Source organism: Stegostoma tigrinum, chromosome 29 (genome assembly GCF_030684315.1).
Source record: "Stegostoma tigrinum isolate sSteTig4 chromosome 29, sSteTig4.hap1, whole genome shotgun sequence".
Taxonomy (NCBI): Eukaryota; Metazoa; Chordata; class Chondrichthyes; order Orectolobiformes; family Stegostomatidae; genus Stegostoma; species Stegostoma tigrinum.
In genome coordinates, this window is record NC_081382.1 from 32,638,686 (window position 1) to 32,664,274 (window position 25,589).

At 42.2% G+C, this 25,589-nt stretch overlaps 1 protein-coding gene across 1 annotated transcript in view; it reads right to left on the reverse strand.

Moving 5' to 3' along the window:
- The window catches only part of cfap77 (cilia and flagella associated protein 77), a 184,877-nt gene that overhangs the window by 35,297 nt on the left and 123,991 nt on the right, over positions 1-25,589 (reverse strand). The window contains exon 5 of the mRNA XM_048559140.2: positions 17,992-18,097. Coding sequence (XP_048415097.1) covers positions 17,992-18,097 — 106 coding nt within the window. The remainder of the gene's footprint in view (positions 1-17,991; positions 18,098-25,589) is intronic.

The following is a 25,589-nucleotide window of genomic DNA, read 5'->3' on the forward strand; positions in this document are numbered from 1 at the left end:
TGTCCAATCCCTTAATAATCTTGTACGTCTCAATCAGATCCCCTCTCATCCTTCTAAACTCAAGTGTATACAAGCCCAGTCGCTCCAATCTTTCAACATATGATAGTCCCGCCATTCCGGGAATTGACCTCGTGAACCTACGCTGTACTCCCTCAATAGCAAGAATGTCCTTCCTCAAATTTGGAGACCAAAACTGCACACAATACTCTAGGCGCGGTCTTACCAGGGCCCTGTACAGCTGCAGAAGGACCTCTTTGCTCCTATACTCAATTCCTCTTGTGATGAAGGCCAGCATGCTATCAGCTTTCTTCACTGCCTGCGGTACCTGCAAGCTTGCTTTCATTGACTGATGTACAAGAACACCTAGATCTCGTTGTACCTCCCCTTTACCTAACTTGACTCCATTCAGATAGTAATCTGCCTTCCTGTTCTTGCCACCAAAGTGGATAACCACACATTTATCCACATTAAACTGCATCTGCCATGCATCCGACACTCACCTAGCCTGTCCAAGTCACTCTGTATTCTCATAACATCCTCCTCACGTTTCTCACTGCCACCCAGCTTTGTGTCATCAGCAAATTTGCTAATATTACTTTTAATGCCTTCGTCTATATCATTAATGTATATCGTAAACAGCTGCGGTCCCAGCACCGAACCTTGTGGTACTGGTCACCGCCTGCCATTCCAAAAGGGACCCATTTATCACTACTTTTTGCTTCCTGTCAGTCAGCCAATTTTCAATCCAAGTCAGTATTTGCCCCCAGTACCATGTGCCCCAATTTTGTTCACTAATCTACGCGGGACTTTATCAAAGGCTTTCTGAAAGTCCAGGCACACTACATCCACTGGTTCTCCCTTGTCCATCTTCACAGATACATCCTCAAAAAATTCCAGAAGATTAGTCAAGCACGATTTCCCGTTCGTAAATCCATGCTGACTCTGACCTATCTTGTTACTACTATCCAAATGAGTCGTAATTTCATCTTTTATAATTGACCCCAGCATCTTTCCCACACTGACATCAGGCTAACCGGTCTATAATTTCCTGTTTTCTCTCTCCCTCCTTTCTTGAAAAGTGGGATAACATTAGCTACCCTCCAATCCACAGGAACTGATCTTGAATCTATAGAACATTGGAAAATGATTACCAATGCATCTAAAATTTCTAGAGCACCTCCCTGAGATGTAGACCATCAGGTCCCGGGGACTTATCAGCCTTCAGACCTAACAGTCTATCCAACACCATTTCCTGCCTAATATAAATTCCCTTTAGTTCGTCCATTACCCTAGGTCCTTCAGCCACTATTGCATCTGGGAGATTGCTTGTGTCTTCCCTAGTGAAGACAGATCCAAAGTACCTATTCAACTCTTCTGCCATTTCCTTGTTCCCCATAATAAATTCCCCTGTTTCTGACTTGGGACCTGGGTGTATATGTGCATAGATCTTTGAAAGTGGCAGGACAGATGGAGAGTGCAATTAATAAAGCATACCGTGTTCTCAGCTTTATTAATAGATGCGTAGAGTGCAAGAGCAAGGAGGTGATGTTGACCTTGTATAAGACACTTATTTGACCCCAGCCAGAGTAATGTGTACAGTTGTGGGTGCCATGTTATAGGAAAGATGTGAATGCAGAATGGTTCCAGGAATGAGAAACTCAAATTATGAAGATGTTTTGAAGAAATTGAGACTGTTCTCCTTGCAGAGAAGAAGGTTGAGAGGAGATTTGATAGAAATTTTCAGTCATGAGCAGGCTGAAGTGAATGGAAACGGAGAAGTTTCTCCCACTCGTAAAAGGAACAAGAACAAGAAGACATAGGTTTGTTTTTTGTTTGCTGTCTTGTGGGACATGTGTGTCATTGGCTTGACCAGTATTTATTGTCCATCCTAGCTGCCCTTGAAAAGATGGCAGTGGGCTGCCTTCTTGAACTGCTGTAGTCTATGTGCTATAGGTAGATCAACAATGCCATTAGGGATGGAACTCCAGGATTCTGGCCCAATGATATTGATGTATGAAGGAAGCCATGGTGATGTGAGAAAAAGACGTTTTCATACAGCAAATAGTTAGGCTATGGAATGCACTACTTAGAAATATAGTGAAGGCAGGTTCAAATGAGACATTCAAAGTACCATTGGATGATTGTTTGGACAGAAATAGTGTGCAAGGGTATGGGGAAAAGCAGGAGATTGACACTAGGTAATGATGTTCTTTGAAGAACCAGTGCAGGGATAATGGGCCAAGTGGCTTCCTTCTGCATCGTATTAATTCTGTGATGCTGTGATTCTGTGATTTGTCCCCTTGGGTTTTGCAACATTTGATTGAAGAACACTCAATGTATTTGCTACCTAAGGTGTAGGTAGCACCTGAGGCAGGTACCGTATTGACACAACACAGTGCTGCACAGCAGTATGTCTGTCCCCTTGACCATTGTTGGCCAGCATGATCAACTGCTTGGCTTTGCATCTGTGCAAAAAGCAAAGAAGGACAGAACTGCTATGAGCTTGCAGATTTTGAATGAGGCACCAATTCACAAAAATGCAAGGCAGAGATGTTATGAGAATCCAAATAGGTGTAAAGCAAAGTGAGTGCTAAGAAAGCAAGCTAAAAGCTCTAAGATTCACCCTGTTCCAATGTTTGAGATGGGTATGTCCCCCATACAAAGCAACCTGGCAGCAGAATTGCAATGAAAGCAGTCGGTGAGCTCCAAATTGTACTAATGAAATGTATTATAAGTAAGTCTGAGATGAGCCATGATGATGTGGTGAGGTTGGTGCTTTCCCAAAACCAACCTCCCTGGATGGAGGGTGCAGGCAGTCACTGCCTATGCAGCGTATCCCAGGATGTTAGAGAATGCTAGCCAGAGAAGGTGCCTGAGACCTGCAACTGCCAAGTAATCACTTTGACTTTCATGTCAGAAATTGGTGCTGTTGAGTTTCTGCTTACTGTCTGGAAAAAAATAACTAACTGCATATAATTGAGGTGAGTTTAGTTAACTGTTAATGCATGGAAATGAGGCTCCTGCCACTTATTAGTGACATTTTAACCTAGGCTTTGAAACCCTACATGGAAAATCAGATCTTTTCTCTTGATGTCCAGAATCTCAGCTTTTCATTCTTTCCCAAGTTTCCCGACTGTCTATGATGCCCACATCATTCATAGCCCGGAAAAATTCTTTCTCATATGTTCAACATAGACTAAATCAGTGGAATTTCTTCACTTGCAACATTCATATGAAGATGTAGGAAAGCATATGGAGATTATCTTGATGCAATGATGAAATTTTCTAGTTATGGTTTAAAACATAAACTAATATAAAAGTGAAAAATGTGCAGTCACTGCAAAAGCATTTACATTGGCACGTTGAAGTGCTGATCGATATGGTATAGGATCCATGTCATGGTGTAGCAAATATGTTCAGTGTATGGTGTAGCAATATAAGAGTTCTCAGTTTCAAACCCAACAGAATTCCAATTTGAATCATGCCTTAGGGGTGCCAACTAACAAAAGAAGTGTCTTAGGCTTTTTTCACTCTCACCTGTGGATTAGTAACAAGGTATCATTGATAAAATTCAAATAGCTGTTTGGTGCTTAGTGGATAGTACAGGGAAGGGGTGGGGGGTTGGGAGCTGGTTAGATGTTAGTCTGTGATTCAGAACAGTGCTAGCAGCGAGGGTTCGATTCCCATCCTGGCTGAAGTAGACTTGGGACATGTTTCTTAATTAATGTGGTGTGGTGTCCCACATATTATAGAACCAACTGTGTCACTTTATCAGAGATACCCTAAAATCTCTTGTGAGCTATGGCTAACTACTCACTCATCTACATGGGAGGAGAGAGAACTTTTTATATCCAGACCAAGTTGCTTTTGTTTGCAGGTGTCCTTTAGAACTCGTTTCCCTAAATGTAGGCCTTGATTGCATTGTATGCTTCAGGGAAAAAAAGATGTTGGTGCATAGACCTCAAGTAAGCCCCAGGCTTAATGTCTGCATTTGCAAAGGTCCTGAAGCCACCTTCAGGCAGGCTAAAGTACAACTAGTTTGTGTTTCGGTTCATCCAGCATCACAGTAAGTACGCTTTCTGGCTGGAAATGGGCGATGTACTTTTTCTGCATGCCATTTTGGATCTTTAGTTGGCTGCATTGCCATTGTGTTGGGCAAACAGGCACTATGTTGACCTAAGTTTTAATCTAAGGTTGTGATACATATAGCAGAATTCATCATCCCGCCATTTAGAGCTATAAAATCTAACTGCTGTTAAATAGACATTAAAAGTTTGAGATTTTATACTTCCAATTTGCTCTTGAGTTTTTAGTCTGCTCCTGAACTCTGAAATGAGTGCTTTTGAATGCTATTCCTGGCTTGTGTCAAATGACTGCCTTCATTTTTGAATGTGAATTATTGTTTTGCGTAAGAGTTTCCTAAGGTTATGACTGATGCATGACTCAGATATTTGACAGTGACAATTATTGTGGACTTTAAAAGTAATTCGATAAAGATGGAATAACTTTTCTTTACTGGGATCATAATTTGCAAGATATATGTTTGCTTTAATATTATTTATTTTAAAGTTTGGTTTTTGAACTAGTGGCTTGTGGATTGGGTCTGTGTCTGTGAAGAAATATAAGTTTGTGAAGAAACAGTGAAGTTTAATATATTAGTATTGCTATAGCCATGGTGATTTCTTCTAAAAAAAGTGTGAAGACCTCCTGGTTTTATTTTAATTATGTGAATTTTATGAGCAGGGTAAACATTTATGCATTAGGTTACAGTTATAAAGGTCCAAAAATTGTGGTATTATTTTGTCTTAGGTGAAACACCTAAAGCTGGGTTAGCCCTTTTAGCTTTGGTTTACTTGGCTTAAGCTGGATAGGTAAGACAGGAATCCCAGGGAGATAATTTAGAACAATAAAGAAATAGGGTACCATGGTGTAAGGAGTTTAGTTTGAAGGTTCCAGACCATAAGTATTTGGTTAAAACTCATAAGGACTTATCTGAAACTGAGAAAGTCTAAGCTCAGTTGTATGAAGAACACAAGGAACAGGTGGTCAGATTCTCAAGGCCATGGTATTGGAGCACATTTAAATGAAGCCTTGTGAATGTGGTAGAGAAGGGAATTATTTCCGTTGTGTGTACTGTAAAACAATTCTATCGGGATTAGAGGGACTATACCATGCATTTCAAAATCTTTAAACTTCTGCCACATATAACTGGTTTGGTTTATTCTATTTTATTCTTCTTTTATTTTGCATAATAAATTTCTATTTTATTGTAAAATCCATATCAGCAGCATTGTGTTTTGTATTCCAGTGAAATAACACCTCATTAAGACTTAAAAAAACAAACAAATTATGATTAATCAGCCTGATTTCAGTTTGGAATCTAACTTGTCCAGTAAAAAGATCACCTAGGATCATAACAATAAGCACAAACTTCCTCAGTCTTGTAGGATCATCAATTGACCCCTTCAACCAACACATAATTATGGCTCCAACCCCCACGTTGGACCATATACAGTTAAACATAACGTCAAGTTTGATCTGGAAGAAGTACTCTGAATTCACCTGGTCAGAAGTCACATGACACCACAAGTCACACGAGTAGAAATCACAAGCTTTCGAAGTTTGCATTTTCAAATAAACCTGTTGGACTAAAACTGGCGTCGTGTGACTTCTGACCCTGTCCAGCACTGGCATCTCCATATCATGAATTTACCTGGTAACAGCTATCTGGAGCAAAAATATATTTTTTGGCGCAGTCATTGGTTCTGGCAAACAGCAGAATAATTCATTTGGGGTTGATGTGTTTTAAAGCTTATCTCTTTGTTTTCTAAATAAACCACAAAGCTCATTTTTAAGAAGAAAACACTGCACTTCTAATGAAACAGTTGGAGTCTTGCTCATAGCTTGGCAAGGCTCCAGCAATGTAATCAGCTTTCTAAGGTGGTTAACAAAGAAATATCCCCTGAGGTAAGTCAAGCCCTGCTTTGCATGCTGAGCATGATTTCCAACTCTGTCCATGTCACGTAACACAGTGGCTGTATTTCTGACCAAAGGATTGCCAAAAATACAGAGATAATGGGAACTGCAGATGCTGGAGATTCCAAGATAATAAAATGTGAGGCTGGATGAACACAGCAGGCCAAGCAGCATCTCAGGAGCACAAAAGCTACGTTTCGGGCCTAGACCCTTCATCAGAGAGGGGGATGGGGGGAGGGAACTGGAATAAATAGGGAGAGAGGGGGAGGCGGACCGAAGATGGAGAGTAAAGAAGATAGGTGGAGAGAGTGTAGGTGGGGGGGTAGGGAGGGGATAGGTCAGTCCAGGGAAGATGGACAGGTCAAGGAGGTGGGATGAGGTTAGTAGGTAGCTGGGGGTGCGGCTTGGGGTGGGAGGAAGGGATGGGTGAGAGGAAGAACCGGTTAGGGAGGCAGAGACAGGTTGGACTGGTTTTGGGATGCAGTGGGTGGTGGGGGGAAGAGCTGGGCTGGTTGTGTGGTGCAGTGGGGGGAGGGGATGAACTGGGCTGGTTTAGGGATGCAGTAGGGGAAGGGGAGATTTTGAAACTGGTGAAGTCCACATTGATACCATATGACTGCAGGGTTCCCAGGCGGAATATGAGTTGCTGTTCCTGCAACCTTCGGGTGGCATCATTGTGGCAGTGCAGGAGGCCCATGATGGACATGTCATCAAGAGAATGGGAGGGGGAGTGGAAATGGTTTGCGACTGGGAGGTGCAGTTGTTTGTTGCGAACTGAGCGGAGGTGTTCTGCAAAGCGGTCCCCAAGCCTCCGCTTGGTTTCCCCAATGTAGAGGAAGCTTTTGTGCTCCTGAGATGCTGCTTGGCCTGCTGTGTTCATCCAGCCTCACATTTTATTATGCCAAACATACAGGTTTGGTTTCAACTGGAGTATTGTGTTCAGTTGTAGGCACCACACTGTAGAGTTTTGTGAAGACATTAAAAACAGTGCAGAAAAAAATTCACCAGGGATGAACTTTAGTTATGTAGGAAAATTAGTGAAGTTCAGACAGTTTTCCTTGGCAAAAAAAAGGTTGAGTGGAGATTTGAAAGAGGCTTTCAAAATCACGAGGGATTGGATAGCGTAGGTAAGAGAAACTGTTCCCATTGGTGTTTAAATTGAGAAACAGAGAGCACAGATTTAAACTACTTGGCAAAAGAAGCAATGGCGACTTGAGGAGAAGTTTTGTCATGCAGTGAGTAGCTAGGATCTGAATGCATTGCCAGAAAGTGCAGTGCAGGCAGGGTAAATTAAAGCTATCCAAAGACTATTTGATCATTATCTGAAAAGGTAAAATTTGCAGGCCATGAGGCAATGGTAGGTGAGCAACTGGTGAATTGCTCCTTCATGGGGCCAGGACAGACATAATGGGAAATAAGATCTCCTCTTGTGCTTTAACTGAAATAACTCTATGAAGGCTGGTATTCCATCATCAAGTTATCTTTTACTTACATGTGCATTGTACAAGACACTGACCCAGCCAGCACAGAGAATGCTTAGAGTGGCCAGAGCCCCTGATACTCCTGTTTATACCTGTCAGCCAAGGTTCCCTGACTGGACCAGGTTAACAGCCCCAAACAGGGAAGTTATATTCAATGAGATCCACCTGGCTGACCTCGTTTCAGTCACTACATCCCACACCCTCCAAGTTCTGTTCTTTTTCCTTTAGCTTTTCTTGAGGGTGTTTCCGCACCAGGTCTGGTTCCTCTGACTTTGCCTCAGATACAGGCAGCTTGTACAGACTGTAGCCTGCCTCTTGTGTTGGGAGCATCTTGCCTGAAACTCATCTTTTTCTTCAGGTGGTAATGGCATCAAGGCTGCAACATCTGCCGTATCCATCTCATGCTAAGAGGATTCTACGACGCTAGGTGGAAGCTGAAAACCCACAGGTTCTGACAGCTTTGTACATGCTCTAAGGGGCTGGTTGTGTTTTGCTCCTGCCTCATTTGCAAGATTGCAGCTTTCATGAGGTCCATGTACTCATTCAGAACTGCGTCACCTACCTGAAATTTGTACAACGCAGGACCTGACCTTGCGTCAATCATGCCTCTTACCCATGCAGGGCCATTTCTGTGGTTTCAGCACCAAACTTCATCCCCTGAAGTAAACTGTCTTTCTCGTTGAGGGGAATCTTGGGTCTAGCATCAGTGTTCCTGCAGCTGTTTCACCCATCTCTAACCCTTGTCTTGAAAGATCAGGTTTAACCTAGGGTGGAGTCTTCTTTCGGTTTGCAACTCAGCCGGAGCTGTTCCTGTCAGTGCATGAGGGGTGGTACTATAATCATACAGAAAATGGGACCGTTTGGTATCTAGTAAAGCTGTTATCTTAAGCCTGCCTTCAAAGTTTGGGCTGGTCTTTCTGCCAGACAATTGGACGATGGATGGTATGGAACTATACTTACATGCCAAGTGCCATTCAGAAATACTTGAATTCCCTGCTGACTATTAATGGCTTGTTATCTTTGACCAACACCTCCAGGACTCTTGGTATTGCAAAAGATGCTTGTAAATTTTCAATTCTCATCCCTGGTGTTTGACGAATGAACTCTATGCACATCCAAACACTTTGAGTGGGTGTCCACAAATGACTATGAACATTGAGTCCATGAAAAGACCTGCATAGTTGATGTGTAACTGAATCCAGGGATTACCCAGCTATTCCCAAAAATGTGGGGTAGCTGTTGGCAGTTATTTTTGTCCTTGTTGGCATTGGCACTCTGGGCACTGCTTCACCAATGTGGCTATGTCCATCCGATCATGGTCATCAGACATAACTTCTCACCAACATCTTCATTTTGGAAACCCCTGAATGATAGTGGTGGAGTTCAGCCAGTATCTGGCAGCGACCTTTGCTCAGACAATCACACAAGCTCTCCATAATAATATACCATCCCTACTGTGGTCTGGTCTCACCGGATGCAGAAGGGTTTCAGTTCTGGTTGTAATGGCCCTTTTACTTTCCCCATTGCTACCAGCTGTTTCAGTTTTGCCAGGACGGGATCTTTTTGTGTCCATAGTCTGATATTGTCAGCAGTGACCTGAAGGGCATCCAGGAAGTTTAAAAGCAGAATGGGCTCTTCCGGTGGCTGCACCACCAGTGGTGCATCTGCTGGGAGGAGGCGGCCCAAGGCAACTACATTGCCGCTTGGCCTCCTGGATATCGTTCCAACTTGTAGTTGTAACTGTATGCACTCGGAATAAGAGCCCACCGCTAATTGGACCTGAAGCTATGGGTGGCATGGCCCTGTCATCTTTAAGTAGCCTTATCAGAGGTTTGTGGTCTGTTACTATTCTAAATTTATGTCCGTTAAGGTATTGGTGGAACTTTCTCATACCAAGAATGACCGGCAAATCTTCCTTCTCTATCTGGGCATATCTTTGTTCAGCATCAGCCAAAGTCCAGTAAGCATATGCTATTGGGCATTTTTATTGTTTTTGTTTTATTTTATTACTCATTTTTGTGGGATGTGGGTGTCGCTGGCTGGCCAGCATTTATTGTCAATCCCTAGTTGCCCTTGAGAAGGTGGTGGTGAGCTGCCCTCTTGAACTGCTGCAGTCCTCCTGCTGTGGGTTGACCCATAATGCCATTGGGGAGGGAATTTCAGGATTTTGACCCAGTCACAGTGAAGGAATGGTGATACATTTCCATGTCAGGATGGTGAGTGGCTTGGAGGGAAAATTGAAGGTGGTGGTATTCCCAAGGATCTGCTGCCCTTGTTCTTCTAAATGGAAGTGATTGTGGATTTGGAGGATGCAGTCTGAGGACCTTTAGTGAATTTCTGCAGGGTATCTCATAGTACACACTGCTGCTACCGAGTGTCAGTGATGGAGGATGTGGACACTTGTCAACATCATTTCAATCATGCAGGCTGCTTTGCTCTGGATGGTGTCAAGCTTCTTCAGTGTTGTTGGAGCTGCATGCATTCCAGGCTAGTGGTGAGTATTCCATCATACTCCTGACTTGTGCCTTGTAAACAGGCTTTGGGATGTCAGTAGGTGAGTTACTCGTAACTGTATTCCCAGCCTTTGCAGGATCTATTGTCTCCCGTTGTTTCTTGATATCACGTGGAGTGATTCAAATTGGCTGAAGACTGGTATCTTGTAATGCTAGGAGGAGGCCAAGATGGATTGTCAACTCAGCAGTTCTGGCTGAACATTGCTGTGAATTCTTTAGCCTTAACTTTTGCATTGATGCGCTGGGCTCTTTCATCATTGAGGATGGTGACATTTGCAGAACCTCCTCCTCCAGTGGGTTGTTTAACTGATCATCACCATTCACAACTGGATGTGGCAGGACTTGCAGAGCTTAGATTTGATCCATTGATTTTGGGGTCACTTAGTTTTGTTTATCGCTTGCTGCTTTTGCTATTTGGTGTGCAAGTAGTCCTGTTCAGTAGCTTTACCAGGTTGACACCTCATTTTCAAGAATGCCTGGTGCTGCCCCTGGCATGCTCTCATGCACTCTCCATTGAACCAGGATTGACGCTCTGGCTTGATGATAATGGCTGACTGAGGGATGTGCCGGTCCATGAGGTTACAAATCGTGCTGGGTTTGTGCGGACTGCCCTTTCTGCTGGCCAACCAGTGAGCCAACACTACTTCAATAGTGTAGGAGCAGCATCGCATGTCAGCACTTAATCTCCCTGAGGATTGTACTGTGCCAACAACTTGGACGTTGATATCTGTTTCTTTACCTCCCTAGAGGCTACATATTGGCTACCAGATCATTTCCAAGACCGAGCCTTTTTTCAATAGCAAATGTAAGGGTGCCAGGATGGAGTCTGGGTTACTTATGAATTTCCTGAAATAATTCACAAACCCAAGGACAGCCCATGTGGAAACCAGGTCACCTTTAATTGTCTTCACTTTATCTTCCAATGGGCGTAACCCACTCTTGACAACTCTGTAGCCCTAGTAGTTCAGTTGGGGTGCTTGGAACACATTTTGTCCTTGTAAGGCATACCCCCAACTTGGAGAAATGCTTAAGCACTAAATCCAAGTTCTCTACATGTTCTTTATTTGCCTTGCCAGTTACTAGCACATCATCCAGATGAATAATGAACCGAGGTAGACCTTGTAAAATGTTCTTCATTGTCCAGTTGTGAGAAGCAGTTTATTGTTTATTTCAAATCCCCACAAAAGCGAACTGACCCATCGGGCTTCACAATCAGTATCACCAGTGCTGCCTGTTCGGCAAACTGTACCGGTTTGATGAATCCTTCGCTTTTCAGCCTCCTGATTCTGCCTCTACTTTTGCCCATAAGGCAAATGGCACTAGGTGGGCCTTGCAGAATTGTAGAATTGCTTCTTGGTCAATAAGTAAGGTGACCTTGGCTCCTTTGATAGTCCTTAAACTTCCCTGAAAAACTTCTGGGTATTTAATTAGGACTTCACTCAGGCAGCCATTTTCTAATGAAAACATTTTAATCAAGGTGCATCTTTTTCAACCAGTTTTGCCCCATCAAGCTTAAGCCTGAACTTTATACTACAATCAGTGGTAATGAACCAACTGCTTCTCATAAGAGACCAGAACTGAAGTTGTACCCTTAACCTGTAGGGGTTCCCCAGTATAGGTTCTCAGCTTGGTTGAGGTCTTGTGCAAATTTAAGGATTGGATTCCAGAGCAAATTTTGATAAAGGTGGTTCTGCAATCATTGTTACAGCTGAGTGACCATTTAACAAGGCATTTATTTTGATGGGCTCTGATTTGCATGTTGCTAAGCAATTTAACTGTTCTAAACCAGCTCTAGATGGACTTTCTAGATGGGCTTTCTCCTGGAAAGCGGCCTCTGAGTTCTCTTACTCAATTCAGGCCTAGTGGGACTGTTTTGTTGTCTCAAGTCCACATACTAACGGCAACTACAATGGCCTGTCAGCCCGGATCTTCAAGAAGATTTTAACTATTTGGCTGAGACTTAGTTTTGATTTGGGATTTTGCTGTGAGCTGACCTAGAATCCCTCTGTTCAGGATATGGCCTGAGTGAGGCTATGGAATTGCCTTCATTCAAATGGTGTTCCCCAAGTTCAGCTGAACTGGCAAAAGTATCCACTTCCATTGGCATACCCCTGTAATTCATAAGCTCCACTTGCTTCATATTCTAATGACAAAGCCAGTTGTACTGTCTATTTGAAACCTTATTGGTCTTCAACCAGTAGGTGCTTTTACATAATCACATCATTAATCCCACATACCAAATGGTCTTTCAGCATCTCACTTACAGTTAAACCAAAGTCACACACTTCTGCTGGTCGTCTTAACCTCGCCAAATATTCGTATACGGATTCCCTGGTTCTTAAACTGTTGAGTAAAACTGATAGCATCTCAGAATTAAAGGAGATTTGGGGTCATAATATTCCTCAACTAAATTCGTCAACTCCTGAAGGTCTCAGTATGTGGTGACTTTGGAAAAGTTAGGTTCCAAATAACCTAATAATCCACACTCAATTAATTATTGCTTTTCATCTGCCTCAATGTCATTTTCCTGGAAAAAAAATAATGCTTCTTTCTACATACTTTCACAATCTTTGACAGCAGGATCAAACTTGCCAAATAGTGGCATGATACCAGTAATGTTTGCCCCAACTTAAAGACTGTTGCATGCAAATCTCTGCAGGACTGTGTTTTTCCACTGAAAGAACTCCTCAAAGATCAGTATCCCATCACCAAGTCACGCTTTCTGTGCACATGCATAGTACATGACACTGACCACAGAGCCAGCGCCTAGAGTGACCAGAACCCTGACCTCCCTGTTTTTATCTGTCATCCAGGGCTTCCTGATTGGATCAGGTTAACAGTCTCAAACAGGGAACTCATATTCAATGAGATCCACCTGGTTGACCTTGTTCTAGTCACTACATTAACTTTACTCTGATTCTAAGAGTAACAAATTCTAATTTTGTGTTTAACACCAAGATGAATCATAGCCAAATGAGGAACATTCTGCTGTCCAGCACCCAACAATGCTTTCAGATCAGGAACAATATCTGGATATCTTAGCCTTCAGAGCTTACAAGCTTGTGTTCCTGCAAAGCTGAGGAACTGTTCTGCCAGTTGGAACATAGATCACCAAGAACATATGTATGTTTGTCACAAGCAGACGTGCACATGTGTGCCATACCTCTTTGCAATATATACGACTGGATTCTAAGTTAGTCAGCGTAATTACATTGCCCAAGAAATGTTTAATTTGTCTCTTTCTCAAATGACATGGGAAGGGTAATGGAACAATATCACCAGTATTACAGAGTGCTGTAGAGAAGGAAGAGGCCATCATTTGTAAATACACACCAGCTTTCAGCTACAGCTTTACTGCTGGTCAATTATTGCAAAGAGGTAATCTAGTGAATAATAGGGGTGTGGATGGATATATGATGAGATATGTCATCCCTTGGTCCATGTTCAGTACCATTTTCTTCCTAAGGGACATGAACAGTGAAGATCCCCAAATTATTGGCACTGAGAAAAAAAAAAGTACAATTCATCATAGGTCATTTTGTTTTCCATTTGGTCACTTGTACTTTCTACAATTTTGAATGTATATAAGGGGACTAATAATTAAATGTAAGGAAAAGTGAGCCTCCCTCATTAGATGTGATGAAATTTTAACTGGATCCCTAAAGAACTATGTGTCAAGAATACCCATTGGCTGAATTTTTCCATATTTTTAGCGAAATAATGTTTGGGTGAGATCATGGCAGGTGGACCTGTGAGTGTGAAGTATCATAGAGAAGATAGTATCACTTAGGCTTGAATAGTGCAGAAGATCAGTCGCCTTTCCATGCACTGTCGTGCCTTGTGCTTCTATTGGGACACAGCACTGACCCAAACCACTATCTCGGTTGAGGCTGGCTGAGAATGGAGATGTGGCCTCATTTGCAAGTCAGCAGGAGAAAGCACTGTCCATCTTTCCCACAGTACTTCCAGGTCCCTGTAGGAGAAATGAGTTACTAACTTGCCTTTCTCTCAGGAAAACAGTGCAGGAGCAGAGTGTGAAGGGCACTTTCTGGATTACAAAGCCTTAAGTGCTGCGGAGCTGTGTTTAAATATAATACCAGTCACATAAACTTCACAAGGTCCCATCAGCAGCAAGCAGTTCACCTCTCCTGCTGCATGATTCTATGAGATGGGCAGCAGAAAGGGCCTTTGCATAATTAGTGAGCTGAATATCTGAAGCCTGCATGAGAAAAACCAACATCTTGTACAGATGCATAAGATGTGTGTGTATCATGCAGTCAAAACAATCTGTCAGAATCATGACGTACATGTCCCTCTGCTCCAAACTGAAGGCCTGAATGTTTGCTGTAGTGTGTGCTTGCCCAAAAAGTGGCTATGATGATGTGTTTGGTGTTGCCCATTTGCATCAATAAAGGGTGGAAGAGGGTGGAAGAGGACAGTGTCCATGGAACATGTTGAGACATTGTTGTGAAGACAGTGCTGTTGAAGGCCTGGGATAGTCATCCGTTGCCACCAGGTTAACAGCTCTGACATTCATGTCAAAATCTAGCATAATCTAGTTTCTGAGTGAAGAAGAGAATTGGGAACAGCACAGAAATTAAGCAAAATTTGCCAACAAAGACAATCAAGGACATTGTGGGAAGTTGAGAAAAAATTTGCAGGGCCCCTAGCAGAGATATTGTATCATCTATTAGCCATGTGTGACGTCCTGTAGGACTGGAGGGTGGCTAATGTTGTGCCTTTATTTAAGAAAGGCTGTAAGGAGAAGCCTGGGAACTGTAGATCAGTAATTCTGACATCAAGGGGGGTAAGTTGTTGGGAGGGGATTCTTAGTGTCAGGACTTACATGCATTTGGAGAGGCAAAGCCTGTTTAGGGATAGTCAGCATGACTCTGTGCATGGGAAATTGTGTTTCACAAATTTGATTAAGGTTTTTGAGGAAGTAACCAAAAAGATTGATGAGGGCACAGCGGTAGACATTATCTACATGGACTTTAGGAAAGGCTTTGACAACGTTCTGCATCATAGACTGATTAGTAAAGTTAGATCACATGGAAGTCAGGGAGAGCTTGTCAATTGGATGCTAAATTGGCTGGATGGTAGGAGACAGAGTGTGGTGGTAGGGGGTTGTTTTTCACAAACTGGAGGCGTGTGACCAGCGCTGTTCTTCAGGATCAGTGCTGGGTCCATTATAGTTTGTCATTTATATAAACAATTTGGATGAGAATTTGGGAGGAATGGTTAGTAAGTTTGCGGATGACACCAAAATTGGTGGTATAATCAACAGTGAAGAACGTTATCTAAGACTTAAATGAGATCTTGATCAATTGGGCCAATGAGCCGAGGAGTGGCAGATGAGTTTAATTTGGATTCAAGAGAGCAAGGCCAGGACTCATATGGTTAATAGTTGGAAATAATGGGAACTGCAGATGTTGGAGAATCCAAGATAATAAAGTGTGAAGCTGGATGAACACAGCTGGCCAAGCAGCATCTCAGGAGCACAAAAGCTGACGTTTCGGGCCTAGACCCTTCATCAGAGAGGGGGACGGGGAGTGGGTTCTGGAATAAATAGGGAGAGAGGGGGAGGCGGGATGAAGTTCGCAATAAACAACTGCACCTCCCAGTCGCGAACCATTTTAACTCCCCCTCCCATTCCTCAGATGACATGTCCATCATGGGCCTCCTGCAGTGCCACAATGATGCCACCCGAAGGTTGCAGGAACAGCATATTCCGCTTGGGAACCCTGCAGCCCAATGGTATCAATGTGGACTGCACAAGCTTCAAAATCTCCCCTTCCCCCACTGCATCCCAAAACCAGCCCAGCTCGTCCCCTCCCCGCACTGCATCCCAAAACCAGCCCAGCCTATCTCCGCCTCCCTAACCTGTTCTTCCTCTCACCTATCCGTTCCTCCCACTTCAAGCTGCACCTCCATTTCCTACCTACTAACCTCATTCCGCCTCCTTGACCTGTCCGTCCCATCCCTACCTCCCCACCTATACTCTCCTCTCCACCTGTCCTCTTTTCTCTCCATCTTCGGTCCACCTCCTCCTCTCCCCATCCCCCTCTCTGATGGAGGGTCTAGGCCTGAAACGTCAGCTTTTGTGCTCCTGAGATGCTGATTGGCTTGCTGTGTTCATCCAGCTTCACACTTTGTTATCTTGGTTAATAGTCGGACCCTGGGTGGTGTTGTCGAGCAGACAGACCTAAGGGTTCAGGTACATAGTTCTTTGAAAACTGCATCATAGGTAGACAGGGTGGTTAAATAGGTATTTAGCATGCTTGCTGTCATTCCTCGACCAGTGAGTGTACTAGTAGGGATGTTAGGTTAAGGTTATACAGGGCACTGGTGCAGCCACTTCTGCAGTACCGTTTATTGTTTGATCAACCTGCTATAGGAAGGATTTTATTTAAATTGGAGAGGGTTCAGAAAAGATTTGCCAGGATGTTGCCGGGATTGGAAGGTTTGAGTTATAAGGAGAGGCTAGGACTTTTTTCATTGGAGTGGAGGAGGCCGAGGGGTGACTTTATAGAGGTTTATAAAATCACAAGGGGCATAGATAAAGTGAATAGTGAGGTTCTTTCCCGAGAATGGGGGAGTTCAATGGCAGGGGCATATAATTTAAAAGGGACTTGAGAGGCAACATTTGCACACAGTCAGTGGTTTGTATGTGGAATGAACTGCTAGAGGAAGTGATGGCTGCAGGTACAGTTACAGCATTGAAAAGACATTGGATAAGTACATGAATAGGAAAGGTTTAGAGGGATATGGGGCTAAATGCAGGCAAATATGATTAGTTTAGTTTGGGAAACATGGACAAATTCGTCCGAAGTGTCTGTTTCTGTATGTATATGACTCTAGATCTATACCTATATAAATACATGGAAATAAGGCAGTCAGGTTTCATTAGTGAGATTTGCAACTTGGTGTTTAAATTCTAAGGGTAAAATTCACATTTTTCTTAATAACAATAATCTGATTTTTTTCCATTTTCATCTTATTTTTCCAGTTTCTTGCCATTGCCCACACCCATCAAGGGAGTGGAAAATTCCATCCATTATTACAGAAATTCTACTAAGAAGTTATTTTATTTCATAACATGATGTAATATGTGGAGCTAATTCTACAGAATTTGAAAAAAAAGTCTTGTTTCCATATACCTCCTGTATCAATGGGGATGATTATTACAGAGACAGATTGATTGGGAATCCTGTCCTAGATAGTGAAAAGTGTGAGGAAGTTCTGAGGAGTCACCGGACCTGAAACGTTAACTCTTTTTTCCTTCACAGATGCCACCAGACCAGCTAAGCTTTTCCAGCAACTTTGTTTTTGTTCCTGATTCACATCATTCGTGGTTCTTTTGGTTTTTACTTGTGTAGTGAAAAGTGTGTGTATGTCTGCTTTCTAGCAATGCATACGTGTTCCTTTATGATCTATGTTCCACTTGGCACTGCAGATACACCACTCTATCAGTTCTGAAGCTCAAGAAGTCATACCTGAATTGAAATTAAAAGTATCAAAAACAGGTTTCAGCATCAATTAAATCAGAGCAAAATTTATTTATAGTGATAATGGGAACTGCAGATGCTGGAGAATCCAAGATAATAAAATGTGAGGCTGGATGAACACGGCAGGCCAAGCAGCATCTCAGGAGCACAAAAGCTGACGTTTCGGGCCTAGACCCTTCATCAGAGATTTTTAAAATTTATTTCTATATTTGTTCAACATTTCACTAAAATTCATCTATACATATAAAACAAGTATGAGTCTAATTAATATCCATGATGTACAAGCATGTAAGATGTAGTGTTGTATTGCTTAACAAAATTCATTTAAATGACAGAAAAACAAATGTAATTTTTAAGTTCTCATTAACTTAAACTTCAATTAGAGTTATTCTGTATTGCAATTTATTCTGCAAGGAAGAAAGCTTCTTCCAGCCCAATTTAATCTGGGTCCCATTCCAGTTCTTGGTACGAGATGCCTTCACTTATAAAGTGCATATTAGGCTGCAAACAAACCTGACGGGTCTTTTTCTTCTGCTTGATCTGGTCTCTTGCTTTCTGGTCGTCTAACCATTCCTTCTGGAATTTATTCTCCAATAGGTCAAACATTGGGGTTGAGGGCCTGGAGGAAAGTGTTACAAGTCAATAAGCACCTTGAGTTGACTATTAGGATGCTCAAATATTTATTCCCTGATGATGAGCAAAATAAGACAGAAGCTGGCCATTTATATTTAAAAATATCTATAAAAGGTTAGATTTGTAACTGTTGTCTAAGAATGGGAAACTCTTGCAAAAAGCAATGGAAGATTTTTATAGGTCAGGCATGTGATAAAATGTTTCCACATGTGGGAAGAGCAGAATGAGAGGCCATAAATACAAGATAGTCACTAATAAATTTAATCAGTATTCAAGAATAATTTATTTACTCTAGAATGTGGAACTCACAATTACAGGGAGCAGCTGGGGCAAATATCATTTATGAATATGAGAGTAAATTGGATAAGAACATAAGAGAGAAAGGTAAAAGGACATATTGATGAGATTAGATGAAGAGGATTGAACAGAGGCTCATGTGGAGCATAAACACTGGCATAGACTTGTTGGGCTAAATAAACTGTTTTGATGCTGGAACAGCATCTCATATTTTGCTTGGGAACCCTGCAGTCCAAGGGTATCAATGTGGACTTCACAAGCTTCAAAATCTCCCCTCCCCCGACCACATCCCCAAACCAGCCCAGCTAGTCCCCACCACCCTAACATTCCTCCCACCTCAGGCCCCACCCCCATCTCCTACCCACCAATCTCATCCCGCCTCCTTGACTTGTCCGTCCTCCCTGGACCGACCTATCCCCTCCCTAACTCCCCACCTACATTCACCTTCACTGGCTCTAACCTTGCATCTTTGACCTGTCTGTCTCCTCTCACCCTATTTTCTCCTTTATCCATCTTCTATCCGCCTCCCCCTTTCTCCCTATTTATTTAAGAATCCCCCTTCCCCTCCCCCATTTATGAAGAAGGTACTCGACACAAAACGTCAAGCTTTCCTGCTCCTCTGATGCTGCTTGGCCTGCTGTGTTCATCCAGCTTCACACCATGTTATCTCAGATTCTCCAGCATCGGCAGTTCCTACTATCTTGGTGCTGTAACTATTTTGCAACCTTGTGGTTTCTGTGATTTTACATGAGAGTTAGATTTTGGCCTTGTAAGACAAGTCACTAGACTTCAGGAATAATTATTGTACGGTGTGTTCTGGGTGTTAAAATGCAAATGTTTGTTTATCCCCTCAGTTCTTCTGGCTGTGCTTGTCAGAAAGCTGTCCTTTATTGCTTAAGGTGTGCAGAAAGATGCGATTGTTTTTCCAATTTTAAATTTCTTTTCTCAGGTAAAACTAACAGTCTTTGGATTATTCCTTACCCAAGTTAAGGGAAACCTAATTATTGCTGATTTGAAATAATTTTGGGATAAATATAGAAAAATAAGACCAGTCAAGAATTTTGGATAGCATGATTGACAAGTGAGAGCCTTACAGTGCCATGGCCCCTGCATTTCTGAGATGAGCAACTGCCTTTGAATCACCGTCTGTAACCTACCACAAGAGGTACACTTTTTTTTTTCTACTCATATTCATATTGGATAGCTGGGTGTCTGAAAGGTGGTGGTGGAAAATAATTTTATCTTTGGTCTCAGATATTTTGTGGAAGTAACTATTTTTGTAGTAAATAATTTGTTTCTCCCCTAATTTGTTTTGCATTGTCAGTAATGCAAGAAAATTAAGCTATACAATGCAGATTTACTGAGGAATAAAATCAAATTTATTATGAGGAAGTATACTGTGCTATGATTTTTATAGAGAATAATAGATTACTAACTATGAGTCGGTATCTCCATCAAGAATTCTGTGGTGAGAAACAGTTAATGTTTCAAGTAAATGATGATCAGTTCCGATGAATGTGGATGCACGGAAAAAATTGAGTGGGGTCATAACGTAAGAGTGAAAGGTCGCCATTAATATTAATTCTGTCTTTCTTCACAGCTGCTGCTTGACATACTGAGTACTTCCAGCATTTCTAGATTTTATTTCAGATGTCCAGGATCTTCAGTATTTTGATTTCAAATCTCACCAAGAGGCTTGGATGATGGAAAAACTGCTTTCGTATAACATGGAAGATTTATAACTAGTGAACTCAGGAGTAAGATTACACGGCGAAGCTACTCCATGATAATTCTTATTCCTCTACAATAATGCCAGCTGATGTTATATGGAATTGCCATCAAGATGATATCAGACTGTGTACTGAGCATGGTTATGTGTACATGGATCTGGGAGTATGATATAGTGAGCTGAGAGTGTCAAAGCACCCCATTCTGAACGTAGCTTGCTCATAGGTGGAGCAAGGATTGTAGCAGAATCATCACATTTGGCTTGAATGGTAACCTGCACTCAATTGGTAGAAACATCAAAGTATATATCATGTTGAAACTCAAGTTTCACACCCAACCCATTGAAGCACTTAGTTTGGTGGTGGTCAAAAATCCCACTGCACTGGGAATGTTTTGGAGATTTATTTCTGTATTTCTCAAAAAATGTAAATTCAGAATGAAAACTTTTTTATCAATAACAAATTCTGGACGAAACAGAAAATTAGTTAATGTATTTGACCAAACATTTAGGCTAATTTATGATTTATGAATTGAAAATGTTATTTGGCTCAGTATAATTCTTTAATTCCACAATTTATTCACTCAAAAAGATTTTCAGAAAATCTTTTTACAGATGTATATTAGAAAAGCATATGCGCATATTTTGTAAAATGCAGGGGGCTTGAAGAATTAATGTGTTTTTCTTACTTGAGATGTGAAAAGTCACTGTTACTGCAGCAGTAGTGTTCATACTGAAAACCTGAGCAGCACTCACCTTTTGTACTTGCATGGAAAAACTCAAAATCTGTCCCTGGTCCATCGTAACTGATTCATAGCAGGGAGTGTGCAATGCTGTGATGCTGTTCCTTTGGGGCCAGGTACACAATACAGGTTTCCACCTGCAGGCTTCTATTCAGCTAATTGTTGCCTTCTGGCCTAATCTGTCTGTACTAACAAGGATAATAGCATGTTGGTAATTGAAGTACTTAGCAGTACACACATGAACAAGATACTGTGACTAATTAGGGAGGAATGGGAGGGCCATTGGCTATTTAATTATTTGTAGTTTATGGGAAAATCTTAAAATGGAGAAGGTTAAGATACTCATTTGGATTGTGCAATAATGTATTCCTTAGTCGTATTTTGAAAAAGACCTTGCACAATATTGAGATAACACGGTGTACAGCTGGATAAACACAGCAGGCCAGGCAGCATCATAGGAGCAGGTAAGGTGATGTCAGCTTTCCTGCTCCCATGATGCTGCTTGGCCTGCCGTGTTCATCCAGTTCTACACCTTGTTATCTCAGATTCTCCAGCATCAGCAGTTCCTACTATCTCCTGCACAATACTGATGTAGTTATTATGACGTACTGCTAAGATGCTGCTTGGTCTGCTGTGTTCATCCAGTTCTACACCTTGTTATCTCCTGCACAATACTGATGTAGCTATTATGATGTACTCCTAAGATGCTGGTTGGTCTGCTGTGTTCATCCAGCTCGACACTTTGTTATCTCGGATTCTCCAGCATCTGCAGTTCCCATTATCTCTGGCACGAGTGTGGTGGATTGATTCATATCAACCATTTGTGTCAATCTTTTCTATCATATTTTTGATCTACAGTTGTCCAGTACAAGAGATTATTCTTGTGATTTTAACAGCAGCAATAAAATTAAAGATGGGTGGTGAATGAGAGATAAAGTTGCAATGACATTAACAAATGTCACTGTCTAATGTGGTCCAGTATGACAGTTTGCTACATTGTTTCAGGCTCTGTCTTTTGATGAGACTCTTATCCAGGGCCTTCGTGGGTGAATGTAAAATATTCCACAGCACTATTCAAGGAGTGGTTCTCCCAGTGTTCTGACCAACATTTATACATCAATAAAACACATTTTCTGCTCAGGTATGTTACTCATATCAATAGGATCTTGCTGTGCAAAAATTGGCCACAATTGCCTACATTTCAACAATGACTTGATTGACTGAGAAGCTTTTTAGGGCACCCTGTTGTTACAAAACGAGATGTGTAAAATTCAACATTTTCCTTCTTTTCCACCAAAATAGATGTAACAAATTAAACCTCTTTGCAGTGGGGGGAGGGGAAGAGCTGGGCTGGTTGTACCCCCACTGCACCACACAACCAGCCCAGCTCTTCCTCTCACCCCACTGCATCCCAAAACCAGCCCAGCCTGTCTCTGCCTCCCTAACCTGTTCTTCCTCTCACCCATCCCTTCCTCCCACCCCAAGCTGCACCATCCATTTCCTACCTACTAACCTCATCCCACCTCCTTGACCTGTCCGTCTTCCCTGGACTGACCTATCCCCTCCCTACCTCCTCACCTATACTCTCCTCTCCACCTATCTTCTTTTCTCTCCATCTTCGGTCCGCCTCCCCCTTTCTCCCTATTTATTCCAGAACCCTCACCCCATCCCTCTCTCTGATGAAGGGTCTAGGCCCGAAACGTCAGCATTTGTGCTCCTGAGATGCTGCTTGGCCTGCTGTGTTCATCCAGCTTCACACATTATTATCTTGGATTCTCCAGCATTTGCAGTTCCCATTATCACTGATACATCATGGAGGTTGAGTGTTTATACAGCATTCAACAATACTATACGCTTAGAATTCTCCACATACATGAAAACAAGTCCATAAGGAGGAAATGCTGCAATATGAAGGGAACAGGGTAAGAAATCCAGAGACTAGGATAGAAATCTGAAACCACAATCAACAAAGAAACTTTTTAAGATATTTTTGAAAGCAGGAAGGGAGGTGGCTAAGGTTAAGAAACTGGATAGGGAACTCCAGACAGCCGAGTTGTAAAATGCAAATGTTCAGCCACCAGTGATGGAGCAGAGGGTTTAATCAGTGTTTATTCTGATTACTGTGATGCCCCACAGAGATTTGTTTTGGCATCTTATTTACTCACTCATTAGGTAAAGGTAAAGTCACCAAAGTCCTACCATCTCATTGGAGAGAGATAACAGGTAGTGAGTTTAACCTAAGCGTTACCAAGGTGCACTCACAGTGACCTCAGCCAGGAACTGAACCCACATTGTTGGTGTTGTACTGCATCTAGAACCAGTTTTCCAGCCAACTAAACTAACCACTCACTGCACTTCCTATGACTTCGATGATGAAAAATAGCCACAGTTTGCTGATGGCATTAAGACAGGCAGAAATGTAGATGGAAGCATAAGATTACAGAGGTATTAACAGATTAAATGAATGGGAAGAACTGTGGAAAATGGGTTTCAATGAAGCCAAGTGTGGGGTCACCTGCTTTGTATCCGAAAGTACTTTCTAAATGATAGAAGGATAGAAACGATAGAAGTACAAAGAAACTTCAGGATCCATACATTTAGATCATTAAATGTAAGGGATAGGTACAAAAATAAAAAAAAGCTAATGAAATGCTGGCCTGTATATCATGAGGAATAGAATAAAAGAAGATATAAGTATCCATCTATACAGAGACCTGTTAGGTCAGGAATGCTGTGTTCATTCTGGGCAAAGTGCAGAATACTGACCATACACAATCTAGGGTCTTATTTGCTGGAATTTTAAAGAGTTATGATTATGCAAATTTTTCAACATATTAAAAGAACAGTTAGAATATCAGCCGACAAACTTCTTTTGCTGGGGACATAGTCCAAACATTTATTTCAGTGACGAAATTAGGAAGCACTCCTACATATTGGATAGCAGAGTTTTGGAATACTCTTCCACAAGTAGTAGTTAATGTTGGTCAGTTATTAAAGTTAAATTAAAATAACATCAACTAATATTGATACAGTGCCTTTAACATCATGAAATGTCCTAGATGCTTTAAAGATGCTTTATTAAACAAAGTATGACGCTAAGCCACTAAATAGGTATTAGGTCAAATGACCAAAAATTTAGACAAAGAAGTAGGCCTTAAGAACATAGAACATAGAACATAGAACAGTACAGCACAGAACAGGCCCTTCAGCCCACAATGTTGTGCCGACCATTGATCCTCATGTATGCACCCTCAAATTTCTGTGACCATATACATGTCCAGCAGTCTCTTAAATGACCCCAATGACCTTGCTTCCACAACTGCTGCTGGCAACGCATTCCATGCTCTCACAACTCTCTGCGTAAAGAACCTGCCTCTGACATCCCCTCGATACTTTCCACCAACCAGCTTAAAACTATGACCCCTCGTGCTAGCCATTTCTGCCCTGGGAAATAGTCTCTGGTTATCAACTCTATCTATGCCTCTCATTATCTTGTATACCTCAATTAGGTCCCCTCTCCTCCTCCTTTTCTCCAATGAAAAGAGACCGAGCTCAGTCAACCTCTCTTCATAAGATAAGCCCTCCAGTCCAGGCAGCATCCTGCTAAACCTCCTCTGAACCCTCTCCAAAGCATCCACATCTTTCCTATAATAGGGCGCCCAGAACTGGACGCAGTATTCCAAGTGCGGTCTAACCAAAGTGTTATAGAGCTGCAACAAGATCTCACGACTCTTAAACTCAATCCCCCTGTTAATGAAAGCCAAAACACCATATGCTTTCTTAACAACCCTGTCCACTTGGGTGGCCATTTTAAGGGATCTATGTATCTGCACACCAAGATCCCTCTGTTCCTCCACGCTGCCAAGAATCCTATCCTTAATCCTGTACTCAGCTTTCAAATTCGACCTTCCAAAATGCATCACCTCGCATTTATCCAGGTTGAACTCCATCTGCCACCTCTCGGCCCATCTCTGCATCCTGTCAATGTCCCGCTGCAGCCTACAACAGCCCTCTACACTGTCAACGACACCTCCGACCTTTGTGTCGTCTGCAAACTTGCTGACCCATCCTTCAATTCCCTCGTCCAAGTCATTAATAAAAATTACAAACAGTAAAGGCCCAAGGACAGAGCCCTGTGGAACTCCACTCACCACTGACTTCCAGGCAGAATATTTTCCTTCTACTACCACTCGCTGTCTTCTGTTGGCCAGCCAAGTGTCTTCAGCGAGAAAGTGAGGCAGAGAGATGTAAAAACTGCATAGCTTGGAGTCTAGATAAATTAAATCATAGCACCTTATGATGAAGTAAATATGCTAGGGAAGGGAGAAGTAGTCAGAATTAGAGAAGGAAAGGTATCTTAGAAGCTTGTGAGGTGGGAGAACATCACAGACAAGAATGGGCAGGATCACAGAGGTATTTGAAAATAAGGGTAAGAGTACTAAAAACAAGGTGTTGCTTGACTGGCAATCAATACAGTTCAACAATTACAAGTGTGGTAAACAAGCAAGACTTGCTCCAAGTTAAGAGATAGTAGGAGCTGCCAATGCCGGAGAATCTGAGATAACAAGGTGTGGACCTGGATGAACACAGCTTGCCAAGCAGCATCAGAGGAGCAGGAAAGCTGACGTTTTGGGTCTGGACCCTTCTTCAGAAAAAAGGGTCTGAAGAAGTGTCCAGACCCAAAACATCAGCTTTCCTGCTCCTTTGATGCT